General features: G+C 51.3%; 1 protein-coding gene and 1 long non-coding RNA gene across 3 annotated transcripts in view; both read right to left on the bottom strand.

Moving 5' to 3' along the window:
* LOC130605074 (sodium/potassium-transporting ATPase subunit alpha-3) overlaps positions 1-21,133 on the bottom strand; it is a 45,215-nt gene that overhangs the window by 11,346 nt on the left and 12,736 nt on the right. For both annotated transcript variants that reach the window (XM_057420226.1, XM_057420225.1), the window contains exons 7-9: positions 16,242-16,417; positions 12,036-12,172; positions 5,404-5,554 (exon numbers count right to left, since the gene is read on the bottom strand). In XM_057420226.1, the coding sequence (XP_057276209.1) occupies positions 5,404-5,554; positions 12,036-12,172; positions 16,242-16,417 (464 nt within the window). The remainder of the gene's footprint in view (positions 1-5,403; positions 5,555-12,035; positions 12,173-16,241; positions 16,418-21,133) is intronic.
* On the bottom strand, positions 8,480-11,317 carry LOC130605075 (uncharacterized). Its single transcript, XR_008973608.1, has 3 exons — positions 11,262-11,317; positions 10,833-10,882; positions 8,480-8,530 (listed from the first exon to the last, which is right to left on the bottom strand). It is a non-coding gene; the product is annotated as an uncharacterized LOC130605075 (long non-coding RNA).

Below are 21,133 nucleotides of genomic sequence, written 5' to 3'. Positions count from 1 at the left end.
GGGTACCATCTCCATGGTGATGGGGATGCATCCTCATCGTGGTGGCACCTTGGGTACCATCTCCATGGTGATGGGGATGTGGGGAGCATCCTCATCGTGGTGGCACCTTGGGTACCATCTCCATGGTGATGGGGATGTGGGGAGCATCCCCATCGTGGTGGCACCTTGGGTACCATCTCCATGGTGATGGGGATGTGGGGAGCATCCTCATCGTGGTGGCACCTTGGGTACCATCTCCATGGTGATGGGGATGTGGGGAGCATCCTCATCGTGGTGGCACCTTGGGTACCATCTCCATGGTGATGGGGATGTGGGGGTGGCAGCATCCCATCATCGTGGTGGCACCTTGGGTACCATCTCCATGGTGATGGGGATGTGGGGAGTGGTGGCATCCTCCATCTCCATGTGGTGGCACCTTGGGTACCATCTCCATGGTGATGGGGATGTGGGGAGCATCCTCATTGTGGTGGTACCTTGGGGACCATCTCCATGGTGATGGGGATGTGGGGAGCATCCTCATCATGGTGGCACCTTGGGTACCATCTCCATGGTGATGGGGATTTGGGGAGCATCCTCATCGTGGTGGCACCTTGGGTACCATCTCCATGGTGATGGGGATGTGGGGAGCATCCTCATCGTGGTGGCACCTTGGGTACCATCTCCATGGTGATGGGGATGTGGGGAGCATCCCCATTGTGGTGGCACCTTGGGTACCATCTCCATGGTGATGGGGATGTGGGGAGCATCCCATGGTGATGTGGGGAGCATTCTGGTGGCACCTTGGGTACCATCTCCATGGTGATGGGGATGTGGGGAGCATCCCCATTGTGGTGGGTGATGGGGATGTGGGGAGCATCCCCATTGTGGTGGCAACTTGGGTACCATCTCCATGGTGATGGGGAGCATCCTCATCGTGGTGGCACCTTGGGTACCATCTCCATCTCCATGGTGATGGGGATGTGGGGAGCATCCTCATTGTGGTGGTACCTTGGGTACCATCTCCATGGTGATGGGGATGTGGGGAGCATCCTCATCATGGTGGCACCTTGGGTACCATCTCCATGGTGATGGGGATGTGGGGAGCATCCCCATTGTGGTGGCACCTGGGGTACCATCTCCATGGTGATGGGGAGGTGGGGAGCATCCCCATCGTGGTGGCACCTTGGGTACCATCTCCATGGTGATGGGGAGCATCCTCATCGTGGTGGCACCTTGGGTACCATCTCCATGGTGATGGGGAGCATCCTCATCGTGGTGGCACCTTGGGTACCATCTCCATGGTGATGGGGATGTGGGGAGCATCCCCATTGTGGTGGCACCTTGGGTACCATCTCCATGGTGATGGGGATGTGGGGAGCATCCCCATTGTGGTGGCACCTTGGGTACCATCTCCATGGTGATGGGGATGTGGGGAGCATCCTCATCGTGGTGGCACCTTGGGTACCATCTCCATGGTGATGGGGATGTGGGGACCATTTGGGGTGGTTTTGGGGTGGATTTGGGTTTTTTGGGGGGCTGTATTTGGTGTTGTCCGTTGCCACTGGAGATGCTCTTTGGGCTGGTTTTGATGGAGGGGTCTTTGGGGTGGTTTTGGGGTGGTTTTGGGGTAGTTTTTGGATGGTTTTGGGGTGTTTTAAGTGGTTTTGGGGTGTTTTAGGTGGTTTTGGGGTGGTTTAAGTGTTTTTTGGGGTGGTTTTAGGTGTTTTTTGGGTGGTTTGGGGTCATATTTGAGCATCTCTACGGCCTCCGGAGACGCTGCTTGGGCTGGTTTTGGGGGTTCCTGGGGGGCTTTGGGGTGATTTTGGGGTGGTTATTCGGTGTTTTGGGGTGTTTTCGGGGGGTTTTGGGTGATTTTGGGGTGTTTTCTTGTTTTTTTCTCAGTGGTTTGAGGTGGTTTTGGCATTTTTGGGGTGATTTTAGGCATTCCTTGGTGGTTTTGGGGTGGCTTTGGGGGTTCTTGTCTGGTTTTGGGGGTGATTTGGGGTGTTTTAGGGTGTTTTGTTGGTTTTGGTTTTTTTTTGGGTGTTTTTTGTGTGTTTTTGGGGATGTTTTGGGGTGTTTGAGGGTGTTTTGAGGTGGTTTTAGGGTGTTCTTTCATGGGTTTAGGGTGTTTTAGGGTGTTTTGGGGGTTTGGAGGGTTTTGGGGTGTTTTATGGTATTTTCTGGGTGGTTTTGGGGTGTTTTAGGGTGGTTTTGTGTTTCAGGGTGTTTTTTGCGGCTTTTCGTGTTTTAGTGTGTTTTTTTTTGTTGTTTTGGGGTGCTTTTTGGTGGATTTCTTGTGTTCTATGGGGTTTGGGGGTGGTTTAAGGTGGTTTTGTGTTTTGGGGTGTTTTAGGCCTTTTTTGTGGTTTTGGGGTGGTTTTGCGTGTTTTAGGGTTTTTTAGGGGTATTTTAGCGTGTTTTGTGTGTTTTCGGGCTGGTTTGGGTGTTTTTTGTGGTTTTGGGGTGTTTTCGGGAAAGTTTTGGGTGTTTTTTGTGGTTTTGGGGTGTTTTCGGGAAAGTTTTGGGTGTTTTTTGTGGTTTTGGGGTGTTTTCGGGCTGGTTTGGGTGTTTTTTGTGGTTTTGGGGTGTTTTCGGGTAAGTTTTGGGTGTTTTTTGTGGTTTTGGGGTGTCTTCGGGTAAGTTTTGGGTGTTTTTTGTGGTTTTGGGGTGTTTTCGGGCTGGTTTGGGTGTTTTTTGTGGTTTTGGGGTGTTTTCGGGCTGGTTTGGGTGTTTTTTTGTGGTTTTGGGGTGTTTTCGGGCTGGTTTGGGTGTTTTTTGCGGTTTTGGGGTGTTTTCGGGTAAGTTTTGGGTGTTTTTTGTGGTTTTGGGGTGTTTTCGGGTAAGTTTTGGGTGTTTTTTGTGGTTTTGGGGTGTTTTCGGGTAAGTTTTGGGTGTTTTTTGTGGTTTTGGGGTGTTTTCGGGTAAGTTTTGGGTGTTTTTTGTGGTTTTGGGGTGTTTTCGGGCTGGTTTGGGTGTTTTTTGTGGTTTTGGTTTTTTTTCGGGAAAGTTTTGGGTGTTTTTTGTGGTTTTGGGGTGTTTTCGGGCTGGTTTGGGTGTTTTTTGTGGTTTTGGGGTGTTTTCGGGTAAGTTTTGGGTGTTTTTTGTGGTTTTGGGGTGTTTTCGGGTAAGTTTTGGGTGTTTTTTCTGGTTTTGGGGTGTTTTCGGGCTGGTTTGGGTGTTTTTTGTGGTTTTGGGGTGTTTTCGGGGTGTTTTTTGGGTGTTTTTTGTGGTTTTGGGGTGTGGTTTCGGGGTGTTTCGGGTGGTTTTGGGTGTTTTTTGTGGTTTTGGGGTGTTTTCGGGTAAGTTTTGGGTGGTTTTTGTTGTTTTGTGGTGTTTTCGGGAAAGTTTTGGGTGTTTTTTGTGGTTTTGGGGTGTTTTCGGGTGTTTTCGGGTGGTTTTGGGTGTTTTTTGTGATTTTGGGGTGTTTTCGGGTAAGTTTTGGGTGTTTTTTTGTGGTTTTGGGGTGTTTTCGGGTAAGTTTTGGGTGGTTTTTGTGGTTTTGGGGTGGTTTGGGGTAATTTTGGGGGTGTTTTCGGCTGGTTTTGGGTGTTTTCAAATTGTTTTAGGGTGGTTTAGGTTGGTTTTGGGTTTCTTTTTTGAGATTCTGCTGTGGTTTTGGCTGTTTTTGAGGTGGTTTTGGGTGGTTTTGCTGTGTTTTAGGTTGGTTTGGGGGTGTTCCAGGGTGGTTTTGGGGTGTTTTAGGCTGTTTTGGGGGTGTTTCAGGGTGTTTTAGGGTGGTTTTGGGGTCTTTCAGGGTGGTTTTGGTGTGTTTTTTTCTGTTTCGGGGTGGTTAAGCATGGTTTAGAGTTGTTTTTAGTTGTTTTCGTGTGGTTTTTTTGTGTTTTAGGTTGTTTTGGGGGTGTTTTCGGGTGGTTTAGGGTTATTTTCGTGTGGTTTTGGTGTGCTTTAGGTTGCTTTTGGGGTGTTAGGTTTTTTTTTGGGGGTGTTTTTGGGGTGTTTCTGGGTGGGTTTGGCATGTTTTAGGTTGTTGTTTTGTTTTGAGGGGTTTTTTTTTGGCCTTTTGGGGTGTTTTAGGTTGTTTTTGGCACGTTTTAGGCTGTTTTTTAATGTTCTAAGTTGTTTTTGGGGTGTTTTCAGGTCTTTTTTTGCATTTTGGGGTATTTTGGTGCATTTTAGGTTGGCTTTGGGGTGTTTTCAGATGGTTTGGGTGCTTTGAGGTGTTTTGGGGTGTTTTAGGTTGTTTTGGGTGAGTTTTAGGTTGGTTTTGGTGTTTTTTATGTTGTTTTGGGGTGTTTTGGGGTGTTTTCGGGTGACTTTGGGGTGTTTTCAGTTGTTTTGGGGGTGTTTCCTGTTGGTTTTGGGGTGTTTTAGGTTGTTTTTGGTGTATTTTAGGTTGTTTTGGGGTGTTTTCGGGTGGTTTGGGGGTGTTTTCAGTTGTTTTGGGGGTGTTTCCTGTTGGTTTTGGGGTGTTTTAGGTTGTTTTTGGTGTGTTTTAGGTTTTTTGGGGGTGTTTTCGTGTGTTTTGGGGGCGTTTTGTGGTGGCTTTGGGTGTTTTGGTGTGTTTTATGTTTTATTTGGTGTGTTTTAGGGTGGTTTGGGGCGGTTTTGGTGGTTTTGGTGTGTTTTAGGTTGGTTTTGGTGCATTTTAGGTTAGTTTTGGCTGTTCTCGGGGTCCTTTTGGGGAGTTTTGGGGCGTTTTTGGGTGTTTCGGTGTGGTTTGGGGTGTTTTTGGTGTGTTTTAGGTTGTTTTGGGGGTGGTTTTGGGGTGGTTTTGGGTGTTTTGGGGTGTTTTGGGGTTGTTTTTTGGGTGTTTTGCGGTGTTTTGGGGTGTTTTCGGGGTGGTTTTGGTGTGTTTTTTGGGTGTTTTTGGGTGTTTTTGGGTGTTTTTTGGGTGTTTTGGGGGTGTTTTTGGGGTGTCTTTGGGTGTTTTCGGGGTGGTTTTGGGGAGTTTTGGGGTTGTTTTCGGGGTGTTTTTTTGGTGTTTTCGGGTGTTTTTTCTGTGTTTTGGGGTGTTTTCGGGGTGGTTTTGGTGTGTTTTGGGGTGTTTTTGGGGTGTTTCTGGGTGTTTTGGGGGTGTTTTTTGGGGTGTTTTCGGGGTGGTTTTGGTGTGTTTTTGGGTGTTTTTTGGGTGTTTTTGGGGTGTTTTTTGGTGGTTTTGGGGTGTTTTTTGTTTCTTGGGGGTGTTTTTGGGTGTTTTGGGGGTGTTTTTGGGTGTTTTTGGGGTGTTTTGGGGTGTTTTTTGGCTGTTTTGGGTGGTTTTTGGGGTGTTTTGGGGTGTTTTTGGGCTGTTTTGGGTGGTTTTTGGGGTGTTTTGGGGTGTTTTTGGGTGTTTTGTTTTTTTTTGGGTGTTTTTGGGTGTTTTTTGGTGTTTTTGGGTGTTTTTGGGTGTTTTGGGGGTGTTTTGGAGGTGTTTTTTGGTGTTTTTGGGGTGTTTTTGGTGTGTTTCACGTTCCCCCTCACCTGTCTCTGGCAGCCCTCGACGATGATGAGTTTCTGCTGCGGGGACGTGCGTGCGAAGACGATCTCGGTGTGGTTCTGCAGGATCTCATCGATCTGCTCCGAGCTCATGTCCTTCAGGTCCGTGCCGTGGATCACGCAGGCCTTGGCGTCCCTTTGGGGACCGGGGGCGAAGGGGAAAGGGGGGGGTCAGCACCCATGGATCCATAGGGAAAACCCCCAGATCTATAGGGAAAACCCCAAAATCCATAGGGAAACCTCAAAAATCCATAGGGATACCCCTCAAATCCATAGGGAAAACCCCAAAATCCATAGGGATACCCCAAAATCCATAGGGAAAACCCCAAAATCCACAGGGATACCCGTCAAATCCATAGGGAAACCTCAAAACCCATAGGGGAAACCCCCAAATCCATAGGGAAAACCCCAAAATCCATAGGGATACCCCCAAAATCCATAGGGAAAACCCTGAATTCCATAGGGAAACCTTGAAATCCATAGGGATACCACAAAATCCACAGAGGAAACCCCGAAATCCATAGGGATACCCCCAAAATCCATAGGGAAAAGCCCGAAATACATAGGGATACCCTGAAATCTATAGGGAAAACCCCCAAATCCATAGGGATACCCCCAAAATCCATAGGGAAAACCCCCAGATCCATAGGGACAACCCTGAAATCCATAGAGATACCCTGAAATCCATAGGGAAAACCCCCAAATCCATAGGGATGCCCCCAAAATCCATAGGGAAAACCCTGAAATCCATCGGGATACCCCCAAAATCCATAGGGAAAACCCCCAAATCCATAGGGAAAACCCCCAAATCCATAGGGACAACCCTGAAATCCATAGGGATACCCCCAAAATCCATAGGGAAACCCCAAAAATCCATAGGAATATCCTGAATCTATAGGGGAAACCCCCGAAATCCATAGGAATATCCTGAATCTATAGGGACAACCCTGAAATCCATAGGGATACCCCAAAATCCAAAGGGAAACCTCAAAAACCACAGGGAAACCCCCAAAATCCATAGGGAAAACCCCAAAATCCATAGGGATACCCCCAAAATCCATAGGGAAAACCCTGAACGCCATAGGGATACCCTGAAATCCATAGGGAAACCTTGAAATCCATAGGGATACCCCCAAAACCCATAGGGAAAACCCCGAAATCCATCGGGATACCCCGAAATCCATAGGGCTACCACAAAACCCATAGGGATACCCCGAATCTCTAGGGAAACCCCTGAAATCCATAGGGATAATCCCCAAATCCATAGGGATACCACAACATCCATAGGGATAACCCAGAATCCATAGGGATGAGCCAAAATCCATAGGGATAACCCAAAATCCATAGGGACAACCCAAAATGCACTGGGGAGCCCCCAAAATCCCCCCCATAGCGCCCCATATCCCCCTAAATCCTCCCTAGCACCTATCCATCACCCCCAATTCCCCCTCCATAGCAGCCCCAATCCCACATAACCTCCTACATCCGCCCCATAGCACCCCATATCCCCCCTATAGTGCCCATAGCGCCCCATAGCACCCCATAGTGCCCATAGAGACCCATAGCACCACGTAGCACCCCATAGCAACCACTGCACTCCGTAGCGCCTCATAGCGCCACATAGTCCCATAGCGCCCCACAGCACCCTATAGCACCCCATAGCACCCCATAGCGACCACAGTGCTCCAGAGCGCCCCATAGAGCCAAATAGTACCTATAGCGCCCCATAGTGCCTCATAGCACCCTATAGCGCCTACAGCGCTCCATAGCGCCCCATAGCGCCTATAGCGCCACTAGCAACCCATAGCACCCACAGCACCCCATAGCTCCCACAGCAGCCCATAGAGCCCCATAGTGCCATATGGTGCCCATAGAGCCCCATAGCACCCCATAGTGAACCACAGTGCCCTACGGCACCCATAGCACCCCACAGCGCCTCATAGTGCCCCAAAGCGCCCCATAGTGTCCTATGGCACCCGTAGAGCCCCATAGCACCCCATAGCACCCACAACGCTCCATAACACCCACAGCGCCCCATAGTGCCCTATGGCACCCATAGAGCCCCATAGCACCCCATAGCACCCACTGCGCTCCATAGCTCCCCGTAACGCCCACAGCGCCCCATAGTGCCCTATGGCACCCATAGAGCCCCATAGCACCCACAGCAGCTCATAGAGCCCCCTAGTGCCCTATGGCACCTATAGAGCCCCACAGCACCCCATAGCACCCACAGCAGCCCATAGAGCCCCATAGTGCCCTATGGCGCCCATAGAGCCCCATAGCGCCCCATAGCGCCCCATAGCACCCCACATCACCACATAGTGCCCTATGGCACCCATAGCACTCCATAGCACCCCACAGTGCCCCATAGTGCCCTGTGGCTCCCATAGATGCTCCTAGCACCCCATAGCACCCCATAGAACCCACAGCAGCCCATAGCGCCCATGGTGCCCTATGGCACCCGTAGAGCCCCATAGCACCCCATAGCACCCACTGCGCTCCATAGCTCCCCGTAACGCCCACAGTGCCCCATAGTGCCCTATGGCACCCATAGAGCCCCATAGCACCCCATAGCACCCACAGCAGCTCATAGAGCCCCCTAGTGCCCTATGGCACCCATAGAGCCCCACAGCACCCCATAGCACCCACCGCAGCCCATAGAGCCCCATAGTGCCCTATGGCGCCCATAGAGCCCCATAGCGCCCCATAGTGCCCCATAGCGCCCATGGTGCCCTATGGCACCCATAGAGCCCCATAGCACCCCATAGCACCCACAGCGCTCCATAACACCCACAGTGCCCCATAGTGCCCTATGGCACCCATAGAGCCCCACAGCGCCCCATAGCACCCACTGCGCTCCATAGCTCCCCGTAACGCCCACAGCGCCCCATAGCACCCACAGCAGCTCATAGAGCCCCCTAGTGCCCTATGGCACCCATAGAGCCCCACGGCAACCCATAGCACCCACAGCAGCCCATAGCGCCCCCTAGTGCCCTATGGCACCCATAGAGCCCCACAGTGCCCCACAGCAGCCCATAGCGCCCCATAGTGCCCTATGGCACCCATAGAGCCCCACAGTGCCCCACAGCGCCCCATAGCGCCCCATAGTGCCCTATGGCACCCATAGAGCCCCATAGCACCCACAGCAGCTCATAGAGCCCCCTAGTGCCCTATGGCACCCATAGAGCCCCACGGCAACCCATAGCACCCACAGCAGCCCATAGAGCCCCATAGTGCCCTACGGCACCCATAGAGCCCCACAGCGCCCCATAGTGCTCAATAGTGCCCCATAGCGCCCATGGTGCCCTATGGCACCCATAGAGCCCCATAGCACCCCATAGCACCTACAGTGCTCCATAACACCCACAGCGCCCCATAGAGCCCTATGGCACCCATAGAGCCCCACAGCGCCCCATAGCGCCCTGTAACGCCCACAGCGCCCCCTAGTGCTCTATGGCACCCATAGATTCCCATAGCACCCCATAGCACCCACTGCGCGCCATAGCTCCCCGTAACGCCCACAGCGCCCCATAGTGCCCTATGGCACCCATAGAGCCCCACGGCACCCCATAGCACCCACAGCAGCCCATAGAGCCCCATAGTGCCCTATGGCACCCATAGATTCCCACAGCGCCCCACAGCGCCCCATAGCGCCCCATAGTGCCCTATGACACCCATAGAGCCCCACGGCACCACATAGCACCCACAGCAGCCCATAGAGCCCCATAGTGCCCTATGGCACCCATAGATTCCCACAGCGCCCCACAGCGCCCCATAGCGCCCCATAGCGCCCTATGGCACCCATAGAGCCCCATAGCGCCCCATAGTGCCCCACAGCGCCCATGGTGCCCTATGGCACCCATAGAGCCCCATAGCACCCCATAGCACCCACTGCACTCCATAGCACCCTGTAACGCCCACAGCAGCCCATAGAGCCCCCGTAGTGCCCTATGGCACCCATAGAGCCCCACAGCGCCCCACAGCGCCCCATAGCGCCCCATACTGCCCTATGGCACCCATAGAGCCCCACGGCACCCCATAGCACCCACAGCAGCCCATAGAGCCCATTAGTGCCCTATGGCACCCATAGAGCCCCACAGAGCTCCACAGCGCCCCATAGCGCCCCATAGTGCCCTATGGCACCCATAGAGCCCCATAGCGCCCCATAGCGCCCCATAGTGCCCCACAGCGCCCATGGTGCCCTATGGCACCCATAGAGCCCCATAGCACCCCATAGCACCCACAGCGCCCCATAGTGCCCTATGGCACCCATAGAGCCCCATAGCACCCCATAGCACCCACGGCACCCCATAGCACCCACAGAAGCTCATAGAGCCCCATAGTGCCCTATGGCACCCATAGAGCCCCATAGCACCCCATAGCACCCACGGCACCCCATAGCACCCACAGCAGCTCATAGAGCCCCCTAGTGCGCTATGGCACCCATAGAGCCCCACAGCGCCCCACAGCGCCCCATAGCGCCTCATAGTGCCCTATGGCACCCATAGAGCCCCATAGCGCCCCATAGTGCCCCACAGCGCCCATGGTGCCCTATGGCACCCATAGAGCCCCATAGCACCCCATAGCACCCACTGCACTCCATAGCACCCTGTAACGCCCACAGCAGCCCATAGAGCCCCATAGTGCCCTATGGCACCCATAGAGCCCCACGGCACCACATAGCACCCACAGCAGCTCATAGAGCCCCCTAGTGCCCTATGGCACCCATAGAGCCCCACAGAGCCCCACAGCGCCCCATAGCACCCCATAGTGCCCTATGGCACCCATAGCACCCCACAGCGTCCCATAGCGCCCCAAAGCGCCCCATAGTGCCCTATGGCACCCATAGAGCCCCACAGCGCCCCATAGAACCCACTGCGCTCCATAGCTCCCCGTAACGCCCACAGCGCCCCATAGTGCCCTATGGCACCCATAGAGCCCCATAGCACCCACAGCAGCTCATAGAGCCCCCTAGTGCCCTATGGCACCCATAGAGCCCCACAGCGCCCCATAGTGCTCAATAGTGCCCCATAGCGCCCATGGTGCCCTATGGCACCCATAGAGCCCCATAGCACCCCATAGCACCCACAGCGCTCCATAACACCCACAGTGCCCCATAGTGCCCTATGGCACCCATAGAGCCCCACAGCGCCCCATAGCGCCCTGTAACGCCCACAGCGCCCCCTAGTGCTCTATGGCACCCATAGAGCCCCATAGCACCCCATAGCACCCACTGCGTGCCATAGCTCCCCGTAACGCCCACAGCGCCCCATAGTGCCCTATGGCACCCATAGAGCCCCATAGCACCCACAGCAGCTCATAGAGCCCCCTAGTGCCCTATGGCACCCATAGAGCCCCACGGCAACCCATAGCACCCACAGCAGCCCATAGAGCCCCATAGTGCCCTATGGCACCCATAGAGCCCCACAGCGCCCCACAGCGCCCCATAGCGCCCCATAGTGCCCTATGGCACCCATAGCACCCCACAGCGTCCCATAGCTCCCCAAAGCGCCCCATAGTGCCCTATGGCACCCATAGAGCCCCACAGCGCCCCATAGCACCCACTGCGCTCCATAGCTCCCCGTAACGCCCACAGCGCCCCATAGTGCCCTATGGCACCCATAGAGCCCCATAGCACCCACAGCAGCTCATAGAGCCCCCTAGTGCCCTATGGCACCCATAGAGCCCCACGGCAACCCATAGCACCCACAGCAGCCCATAGAGCCCCATAGTGCCCTATGGCACCCATAGAGCCCCACAGCGCCCCATAGTGCCCCATAGAGCCCCACGGCAACCCATAGCACCCACAGCAGCCCATAGAGCCCCATAGTGCCCTATGGCACCCATAGAGCCCCACAGCGCCCCACAGCGCCCCATAGCGCCCCATAGTGCCCTATGGCACCCATAGCACCCCACAGCGTCCCATAGCTCCCCAAAGCGCCCCATAGTGCCCTATGGCACCCATAGAGCCCCACAGCGCCCCATAGCACCCACTGCGCTCCATAGCTCCCCGTAACGCCCACAGCGCCCCATAGTGCCCTATGGCACCCATAGAGCCCCATAGCACCCACAGCAGCTCATAGAGCCCCCTAGTGCCCTATGGCACCCATAGAGCCCCACGGCAACCCATAGCACCCACAGCAGCCCATAGAGCCCCATAGTGCCCTATGGCACCCATAGAGCCCCACAGCGCCCCATAGTGCCCCATAGAGCCCCACGGCAACCCATAGCACCCACAGCAGCCCATAGAGCCCCATAGTGCCCTATGGCACCCATAGAGCCCCACAGCAACCCATAGCGCCCACAGCAGCTCATAGAGCCCCCTAGTGCCCTATGGCACCCATAGAACCCCATAGCACCCCATAGCACCCACAGCACCCCATAGTGCACTATGGCACCCATAGAGCCCCATAGCACCCCATAGCACCCACAGCACCCCATAGTGCCCTATGGCACCCATAGAGCCCCATAGCACCCCATAGCACCCACTGCACTCCATAGCACCCTGTAACGCCCACAGCAGCCCATAGAGCCCCCGTAGTGCCCTATGGCACCCATAGAGCCCCCCAGCGCCCCACAGCGCCCCATAGCGCCCCATAGCGCCCCATAGCACGCACCGGGGGTTGACCTGGCTGACGGGGATGTTGAGCCGCGCCGCGATGTCCTCCACGGTCTCGTTGCCCTCGGAGATGATCCCGACCCCCTTGGCGATGGCCTTGGCCGTGATGGGGTGGTCCCCGGTCACCATGATCACCTATGGGGCGGGTTGGGGGGGAGTTGGGCGGATTTGGGGGATTTGGGGGATTTTTGGGGGATTTGGGGGGGATTTGGGGCGATTTTGGGGGATTGTTGGTGGATTTTGGGGGGTTTGGGGGGGATTTTTGGGGGATTTTTGGGGGATTTTGGGGGGTTTGGGGGGATTTGGGGGATTTTGGGGGGATTTTTGGGTGATTTTGGGGGATTTGGGGGGGTTTGGGGGATTTTGGGGGGATTTGGGGGGGATTTTGGGGGGATTTGGGGGATTTTGGGGGGATTTTGGGGGATTTGGGGGGGTTGGGGGATTTTGGGGGGATTTTGGGGGGCTTTTGGGGGAATTTTGGGGGGAGTTGGGGGGATTTGGGGGATTTTGGGGTGATTTTGGGGGATTTGGGGGGGTTTGGGGGATTTTGGGGGGATTTTGGGGGGATTTTGGGGGAATTTTGGGGGGATTTGGGGGGATTTTTGGGGATTTGGGAGGGATTTTGGGGTGATTTTGGGGGGATTTGGGGGGATTTTGGGGGGATTTTGGGGGGAGTTGGGGGGATTTGGGTGATTTTGGGGGGTGATTTTGGGTGATTTTGGGGGATTTTGGGGGGATTTTTGGGGGGATTTTGGGGGGGATTTTGGGGGATTTGGGGGTATTTGGGGTGATTTGAGTGATCTTGGGGGGATTTGGGGTGATTTTGGGGGATTTGGGGTGAATTGGCGGCATTTGGGTGATTTGGTGGTGATTTTGGGTGATTTTGGGTGATTTTGGGGTGATTTGGGGGATTTGGGGTCATTTTGGGGGATTTGGGGGAATATGGGGTTATTTTGGGGGATTTGGGAGGATTTTGGGGTGATTTGGGTGAATTTGGGGGATTTGGGGGGGATTTGGGGGGATTTTGGGTGATTTGCGTGATTTGGGGGTATTCAGGTGATTTTGGGGTATTTGGGGTGATTTGGAGGGATTTTGGGCGATTTGGGGGGGATTTTGGGGGGATTTGGGCGGATTTTGGAGGGATTTGGGGGTGATTTGGGTGATTTGGCGGGATTCAGGTGATTTTGGGGTATTTGGGGTGATTTGGAGGGATTTGGGGGGATTTGGGGAGATTTGGTTGATTTGGGGGGGATTTGGGATGATTGGGGGGATTTGGGGTGAATTGGGGGGATTTGGGTGATTTGGGGGGATTTGGGTGATTTTGGGCAGATTTGGGGTGATTTGGGTGATTTTGGGGGGATTTGGGGGTGATTTTGGCGTGATTTGGGTGATTTTTGGGGGATTTGTGGTCATTTTGGGGGATATGGGGGCATTTTGGGGGATTTGGGGTGATTTGGGTGATTTTGGGGGGATTTGAGTGGTTTGGGGAGGATTGGGGTGATTTGGGGAGGATTGGGGTGATTTGTGGTGATTTGAGGGGGAAATGGGGGGGGTTTGGTGTAATTTGGGTGATTTGAGTGGTTTTGGGAGCTATTTTCGGCTGGTTTGGGTCTCTTTTTGGCCTGAATTTGGCTCTTTTGGAGCTATTTTCCTCTGTTTTGGGGCTATTTCCGGCTATTTTGGGGCTATTTTTGGCTGTTTTGGGTCTCTTTCTGGTCTGAATTCAGCTGTTTTGCAGCTATTATCCTCTTTTGGGGCGATTTTCGTCTATTTTCCTCAGTTTTGGGGCTATTTTTGTTAGTTTTGGGTCTCTTTTTGGGCTGAATTCTGCTGTTTTGGGGCTATTCTCTGTTCGGGGGCTATATTAGGCTATTTTTGGGCTGAATTCAGCTTTTTTTGGAGCTATTTTCCTCTGTTTTGGGGCTATTTTCGGCTGTTTTGGGTCTCTTTTGGAGCTGAATTCAGCTGTTTTGCATCTATTTTCCTGTTTGGGGGCTATTTTCGGCTATTTTTTGGCTGAATTTGCCTGTTTTGGAGCAATTTTCCTCTGTTTTGGGGCTATTTTTGGCTGGTTTGGGTCTCTTTTTGGGCTGAATTCGGCTGTTTTGCAGCTGTTTTCCTGTTTTGGGGCTATTTTCGGGTTGAATTCAGCTGGTTTTGGAGCAATTTCCTCAGTTTTGGAGCAATTTTCCTCTTTTTCGGGGCTATTTTTGGCTGTTTTGGGTCTCTTTTTGGGCTGAATTCGGCTGTTTTGCAGCTACTTTCCTGTTTTGGGGCTATTTTCGGGTTGAATTCAGCTGGTTTTGGAGCTATTTTCCTCTTTTTTGGGGCAATTTCCCTCAGTTTTGGAGCAATTTTCCTCTTTTTTTGGGCTATTTTTTGCTGTTTTGGGTCTCTTTTTGGGCTGAATTCGGCTGTTTTGCAGCTGTTTTCCTGTTTTGGGGCTATTTTCGGGTTGAATTCAGCTGGTTTTGGAGCAATTTCCTCTGTTTTGGAGCAATTTTCCTCTGTTTTGGGGCTATTTTTGGCTGGTTTGGGTCTCTTTTTGGGCTGAATTCAGCTGTTTTGCAGCTATTTTCCTGTTTTGGGGCTATTTTCGGGTTGAATTCAGCTGGTTTTGGAGCTATTTTCCTCAGTTTTGGGGCAATTTTCCTCTGTTTTGGAGCAATTTTCCTCTTTTTCGGGGCTATTTTTGGCTGGTTTGGGTCTCTTTTTGGGCTGAATTCGGCTGTTTTGCAGCTATTTTCCTGTTTTGGGGCTATTTTCGGGTTGAATTAAGCTGGTTTTGGAGCTATTTTCCGCAGTTTTGGGGCAATTTTCCTCAGTTTTGGAGCAATTTTCCTCTGTTTTGGGGCTATTTTTGGCTGTTTTGGGTCTCTTTTTGGGCTGAATTCAGCTGTTTTGCAGCTATTTTCCTGTTTGGGGGCTATTTTCGGGTTGAATTCAGCTGGTTTTGGAGCTATTTTCCTCTGTTTTGGGGCAATTTTCCTCTTTTGGGGGGCTATTTTTGGCTGGTTTGGGGCCCGTTTTGGGCTGAATTCGGCTGTTTTGCAGCTATTTTCCGGTTTTGGGGCTATTTTCGGGTTGAATTCAGCTGGTTTTGGAGCTATTTTCCTCAGTTTTGGAGCTATTTTCCTCTTTTTTGGGGCTATTTTCGGCTGGTTTGGGTCTCTTTTTGAGCTGAATTCAGCTGTTTTGCAGCTATTTTCCTGTTTTGGGGCTATTTTGGGTTGAATTCAGCTGGTTTTGGAGCTATTTCCTCAGTTTTGGGGCAATTTTCCTCTGTTTTTGGGGCTATTTTCGGCTGGTTTGGGTCTCTTTTTGGGCTGAATTCGGCTGTTTTGCAGCTATTTTCCTGTTTTGGGGCTATTTTCGGGTTGAATTCAGCTGGGTTTGGAGCTATTTTCCGCAGTTTTGGGGCAATTTTCCTCTGTTTTGGAGCAATTTTCCTCTTTTTGGGGGCTATTTTTGGCTGGTTTGGGTCTCTTTTTGGGCTGAATTCGGCTGTTTTGCAGCTATTTTCCTGTTTGGGGGCTATTTTCGGGTTGAATTCAGCTGGTTTTGGAGCTATTTTCCGCAGTTTTGGGGCAATTTCCCTCAGTTTTGGAGCAATTTTCCTCTTTTTTTGGGCTATTTTTGGCTGGTTTGGGTCTCTTTTTGGGCTGAATTCAGCTGTTTTGCAGCTATTTTCCTGTTTGGGGGCTATTTTCGGGTTGAATTCAGCTGGTTTTGGAGCAATTTTCCTCAGTTTTGGGGCAATTTTCCTCAGTTTTGGAGCTATTTTCCTCAGTTTTGGGGCTATTTTTGGCTGCTTTGGGTCTCTTTTTGGGCTGAATTCAGCTGTTTTGCAGCTATTTTCCTGTTTGGGGGCTATTTTCGGGTTGAATTCAGCTGGTTTTGGAGCAATTTCCTCTGTTTTGGAGCAATTTTCCTCTTTTTTGGGGCTATTTTTGGCTGGTTTGGGTCTCTTTTTGGGCTGAATTCGGCTGTTTTGGAGCTATTTTCCGGTTTTGGGGCTATTTTCGGGTTGAATTCAGCTGGTTTTGGAGCTATTTTCCTGTTTGGGGGCTATTTTCGGGTTGGATTCAGCTGGTTTTGGAGCAATTTTCCTCAGTTTTGGAGCAATTTTCCTCTGTTTTTGGGGCTATTTTCGGCTGGTTTGGGTCTCTTTTGGGTCTCTTTTTGGGCCGGTTTCGGGTCTCACCTTGATGCCGGCGCTGCGGCACTTGCCCACGGCATCGGGTACGGCGGCACGGGGGGGGTCGATCATGGACATGAGCCCCACGAAGCAGAGGTTGTCGGTGGCGAAGTTGACGTCGTCGCAGTCGAAGGCGAAGCCCTTCGGGTACTGGTCCTCGGGCAGGTAAAAGTGGCAGAAACCTGGGGGGCAGGAACAAGGGTCAGACCCCCCCGACCCCAAAACACCCTTTTTCTACCCTAAAATACCCCTTTTGTACCCAAAAACACTCCTTTTCTACCCCAAAATGCTCCCTTTTTACTCCAAAACACCACTTTTCTACCCCAAAATACTTCCTTTGCACCCCAAAACACACCTTTTCTACCCCAAAATGCTCACTTTTTACTCCAAAACACCACTTTTCTATCCTAAAATACCCCTTTTGTACCCCAAAACACACCTTTTCTACACCAAAATGCTCCCTTTTTACTCCAAAACACCCCTTTTCTACCCCAAAATACTCCTTTTGTCCCCCAAAACACTCCTTTTCTACCCCAAAATACTTCCTTTCTACCCCAAACTTGCCCATTTCTACCCCAAAATACTCCCTTTATACACCAAAACATCCCTTTTCTCTGCCAAAATACCCCCTTTGTGCCCCAAAACACCCCTTTTCTACCCCAAAATACTCCTTTTGTCCCCCAAAACACTCCTTTTCTACCCCAAAATACTTCCTTTCTACCCCAAACTTGCCCATTTCTACCCCAAAATACTCCCTTTATACACCAAAACATCCCTTTTCTCTGCCAAAATACCCCTTTTGTGCCCTGAAACACCCCTTTTCGACCCCAAAATACTCCCTTTCTACCCCAAACTTACCCCTTACTACCCCAAAATACTCCCTTTGTACCCCCAAAATCCCTTTTCTCCCCCCAAATACTCCCTTTGTACCCCAAAACACCCCTTTTCTACCCCAAAATACTCCCTTTGTACCCCAAAACACTCCTACCCCAAAGTACTCCCTTTGTTCCCCAAAGCACTCCCTTTGTTCCCCAAAGCATCCCTTTTCTACCCCAAAATACTCCCTTTTGTGCCCCAAAACACTCCTTTTCTACCCCAAAATACTCCCTTTGTACTCCAAACTCACCCCTTCCTACCCCAAATTACTCTCTTTGTACCCCAAAGCATCCCTTTTCTCTCCCAAAATACTCCCTTTTGTGCCCCCAAACTCTCCTTTTCTACCCCAAAATACTCCCTTTCTACCCCAAAACATCCCTTTTCTCTGCCAAAATACCACTTTTGTGCCTCAAAACAACCCTTTTCTGCCCCAAAATACTTCCTTTTCTACTCCAAAACACTCCTTTTCTATCCCAAAATACACCCTTTGTACCCCAAAACACCCCTTTTCTACCCCAAAATACCCCTTTTGTGCCCCAAAACACATCTTTTCTACCCCAAAATACCCCTTTTGTGCTCCAACACACCCCTTTTCTACCCCAAAATACTTCATTTGTACCCCAAAACACCCCTTTTCTACCCCAAAATACCCCTTTTGTGCCCCAAAACACCTCTTTTCTACCCCAAAATACCCCTTTTGTGCCCCAAAACACCCCTTTTCTACCCCAAAATACTCCCTTTGTGCCTGAAACACCACTTTTCTACCCCAAAATACCCCTTTTGTGCCCCAAAACACCTCTTTTCTACCCCAAAATACACCTTTGTGCCCTGAAACACCCCTTTTCTACCCCAAAACACCCCTTTTGTGCCCCAAAACACCCCTTTTCTACCCCAAAATACTCCTTTTGTCCCCCAAAACACCCCTTTTCTACCCCAAAATACTCCCTTTCTACTCCAAACTTACCCCTTTCTACCCCAAAATACTCCTTTTATACCCCAAAACATCCCTTTTCTCTGCCAAAATACCCCCTTTGTGCCCCAAAACACCCCTTTTCTACCCCAAAATACTCCCTTTCTACTCCAAAACACTCCTTTTCTATCCCAAAATACCCCTTTTGTGCCCCAAAACACCCCTTTTCTACCCCAAAATACCTCTTTTGTGCCCCAAAACACCTTTTCTACCCCAAAATACCCCTTTTGTGCTCCAACACACCCCGTTTCTACCCCAAAATACTTCATTTGTACCCCAAAACACCCCTTTTCTACCCCAAAATACTTCATTTGCACCCCAAAACACCCCTTTTCTACCCCAAAATACTTCATTTGTACCCCAAAACACCCGTTTTCTACCCCAAAATACCCCTTTTGTGCCCCAAAACACCTCTTTTCTACCCCAAAATACACCTTTGTGCCCTGAAACACCCCTTTTCTACCCCAAAATACGCCCTTTGTACCCCAAAACACCCCTTTTCTCCCCCAAAATACTCCCTTTTGTGCCCCAAAACACTCCTTTTCTACCCCAAAATACTCCCTTTGAACCCCAAACCACCCCTTTTCTGCCCCCAAATACTGCCTTTGTAACCTAAAATACCACTTTTATACCCCAAAATACCCATTTTTACCCCCAAATACTCCCTTTGTACCCCAAAATACACTCTTTGTACCCCAAACTTACCCCTTTCTACCCCAAAACACCTCTTTTGTACCCCAAAACACTCCCTTTGTACCCCAAACTTACCCCTTTCTACTTTCAAGTACCCCTTTTGTGACCCAAAACACTCCCTTTGTACCCCAAAACATCAATTTTGTGCCCCAAACCACCTCTTTTGCACCCCAAAATACCTTTTGTACCCCAAAACACCCCTTTTGTACCTCAAAATACCCCTTTTGTACCCCAAAACCCCTTTTATGCCTCAAAATGCCCCTTTTGTGCCCCAAAATACTCCCTTTGTACCACAAAATATCACTTTTGTCCCCCACAATACCCATTTTTACCCCAAAATCCACCTTTTCTGCACCAAACACCCCTTTTGTGCCCCAAACTACTCCCTTTGTACCCCAAAATTACCCGTTTCTCCCCCCAAATACCCCATTTGTGCCCCAAAACACCCATTTTGAACCCCAAAATACCCCTTTTCTACAACAAAACACCCCCTTTTGTGCCCCAAACACCCCATTTGTACCCCAAAACACCCCATTTGTACCCCAAAAACACCCCTTTTTGTGCCAACCCCCCCCTTTTGCAGCCCCAAACACCCCCTTTTGTGCCCCAAAACACCTCTTTTGAACCCTTTTCTACCCCTTTGCACCCCAAAACACCTTTTTTGTACCCAAAATACACCCTTTGCACCCCAAAACACCCTTTTTGTACCCAAAATACTCCCTTTGCACCCCAAAACACCCTTTTTGTACCCAAAATACTCCCTTTGCACCCCAAAACACCCTTTTTGTACCCAAAATACTCCCTTTGCACCCCAAAACACCCTTTTTGTACCCAAAATACACCCTTTGCACCCCAAAACACCCTTTTTTTACCCAAAATACTCCCTTTGCACCCCAAAACACCCTTTTTGTACCCAAAATACTCCCTTTGCACCCCAAAACACCCTTTTTGTACCCAAAATACTCCCATTGCACCCCAAAACACCCTTTTTGTACCCAAAATACTCCCTTTGCACCCCAAAACTCCCTTTTTGTACCCAAATTACTCCCTTTGCACCCCAAAACACCCTTTTTATACCCCAAACACCCCTCTTTGTAGCCCTATAGATCCCTTTCAGCCCCTCTGCACTTCCATAGCCCCATATCCCAAGGACCTCAGGGACCCCATATCCCATCTTCAGCCCCCCAGGGACGCCCGTATCCCCCTATATCCCCCCCGAGCCCCATTCCCATCTCATCCTATAGGGATATCTCCCCCTATATCCCCATCCTCACCCTCTATGTCCACCTATACCCCCATCCCTATATCCCCCTATATCCCCATCCCTATATCCCCATCCCTATATGCCTATCCCTATACCCCCATCCCTATATCCCCCCTATATCCCCATCCCTCTATCCCCATACCTCTATCCCCATCCCTATAACCCCATCCCTATATCCCTATACCTATATCCCCCTATCCCCATCCCCCTATCCCCATCCCTCTATCCCCATATATCTCCATCCCTATATCCCCATCCCTATATCCCCATCCCTATAACCCCTATATCTCCATCCCTCTATCCCCATCCCTATATCCCCATCCCTCTACCCTCATCCCTATACCCCCATCCCTATAACCCCATCCCTATATCCACCTATATCCCCATCCCTCTACCTCGATCCCTATAACCCCATCCCTATATCCCCATACCTATATCCCCCTATATCTCCATCCCTATATCCCCATCCCTATATCCCCCTATATCTCCATCCCTATATCCCTATCCCTATATCCCCCTATATCCCCCTCCCTATAACCCCATCCCTCTATATCCCCATCCCTATATCCCCCTATATCTCCATCCCTTTATCCCCATCCCTATATCCCCATCCCTATATCCCCCCTATATCCCCATCCCTATATCCCCATCCCTATATCCCCCCTATACCCCCATCCCTATCCTCCGCTATCCCTCTATCCCCCTATATCCCCATCCCTCTATATCCCCATCCCTATATCCCCCTATATCCCCCTATATCCCCCTATATCCCTATATCCCCCTATATCCCCCTATATCCCTATATCCCTATATCCCCCCCTCCGCCCCCTTACCCAGGACCCTCTCCCCGAGCCCCCCAAGCTCCAGGTATGCGTTCTGGAAGGCTTCCTTCATCTCCTCATCCAAGGGATGCTCCTTGCGTCCCCATCCCTATATCCCCCTATATCCCCCTATATCCCTATATCCCTATATCCCCCCTCCGCCCCCTTACCCAGGACCCTCTCCTCCGAGCCCCCCAAGCTCCAGGTATGCGTTCTGGAAGGCTTCCTTCATCTCCTCATCAAGGGATGCTCGTCTTGCGTCCCCATCCCTATA

This window comes from Pezoporus wallicus, unplaced genomic scaffold (genome assembly GCF_028554395.1).
Source record: "Pezoporus wallicus isolate ANWC-B61680 ecotype Strahan unplaced genomic scaffold, APGP_CSIRO_Pwel_v1 contig_12018, whole genome shotgun sequence".
Classification (NCBI taxonomy): Eukaryota; Metazoa; Chordata; class Aves; order Psittaciformes; family Psittacidae; genus Pezoporus; species Pezoporus wallicus.
This window is presented reverse-complemented; position numbering and strand designations above follow the sequence as displayed.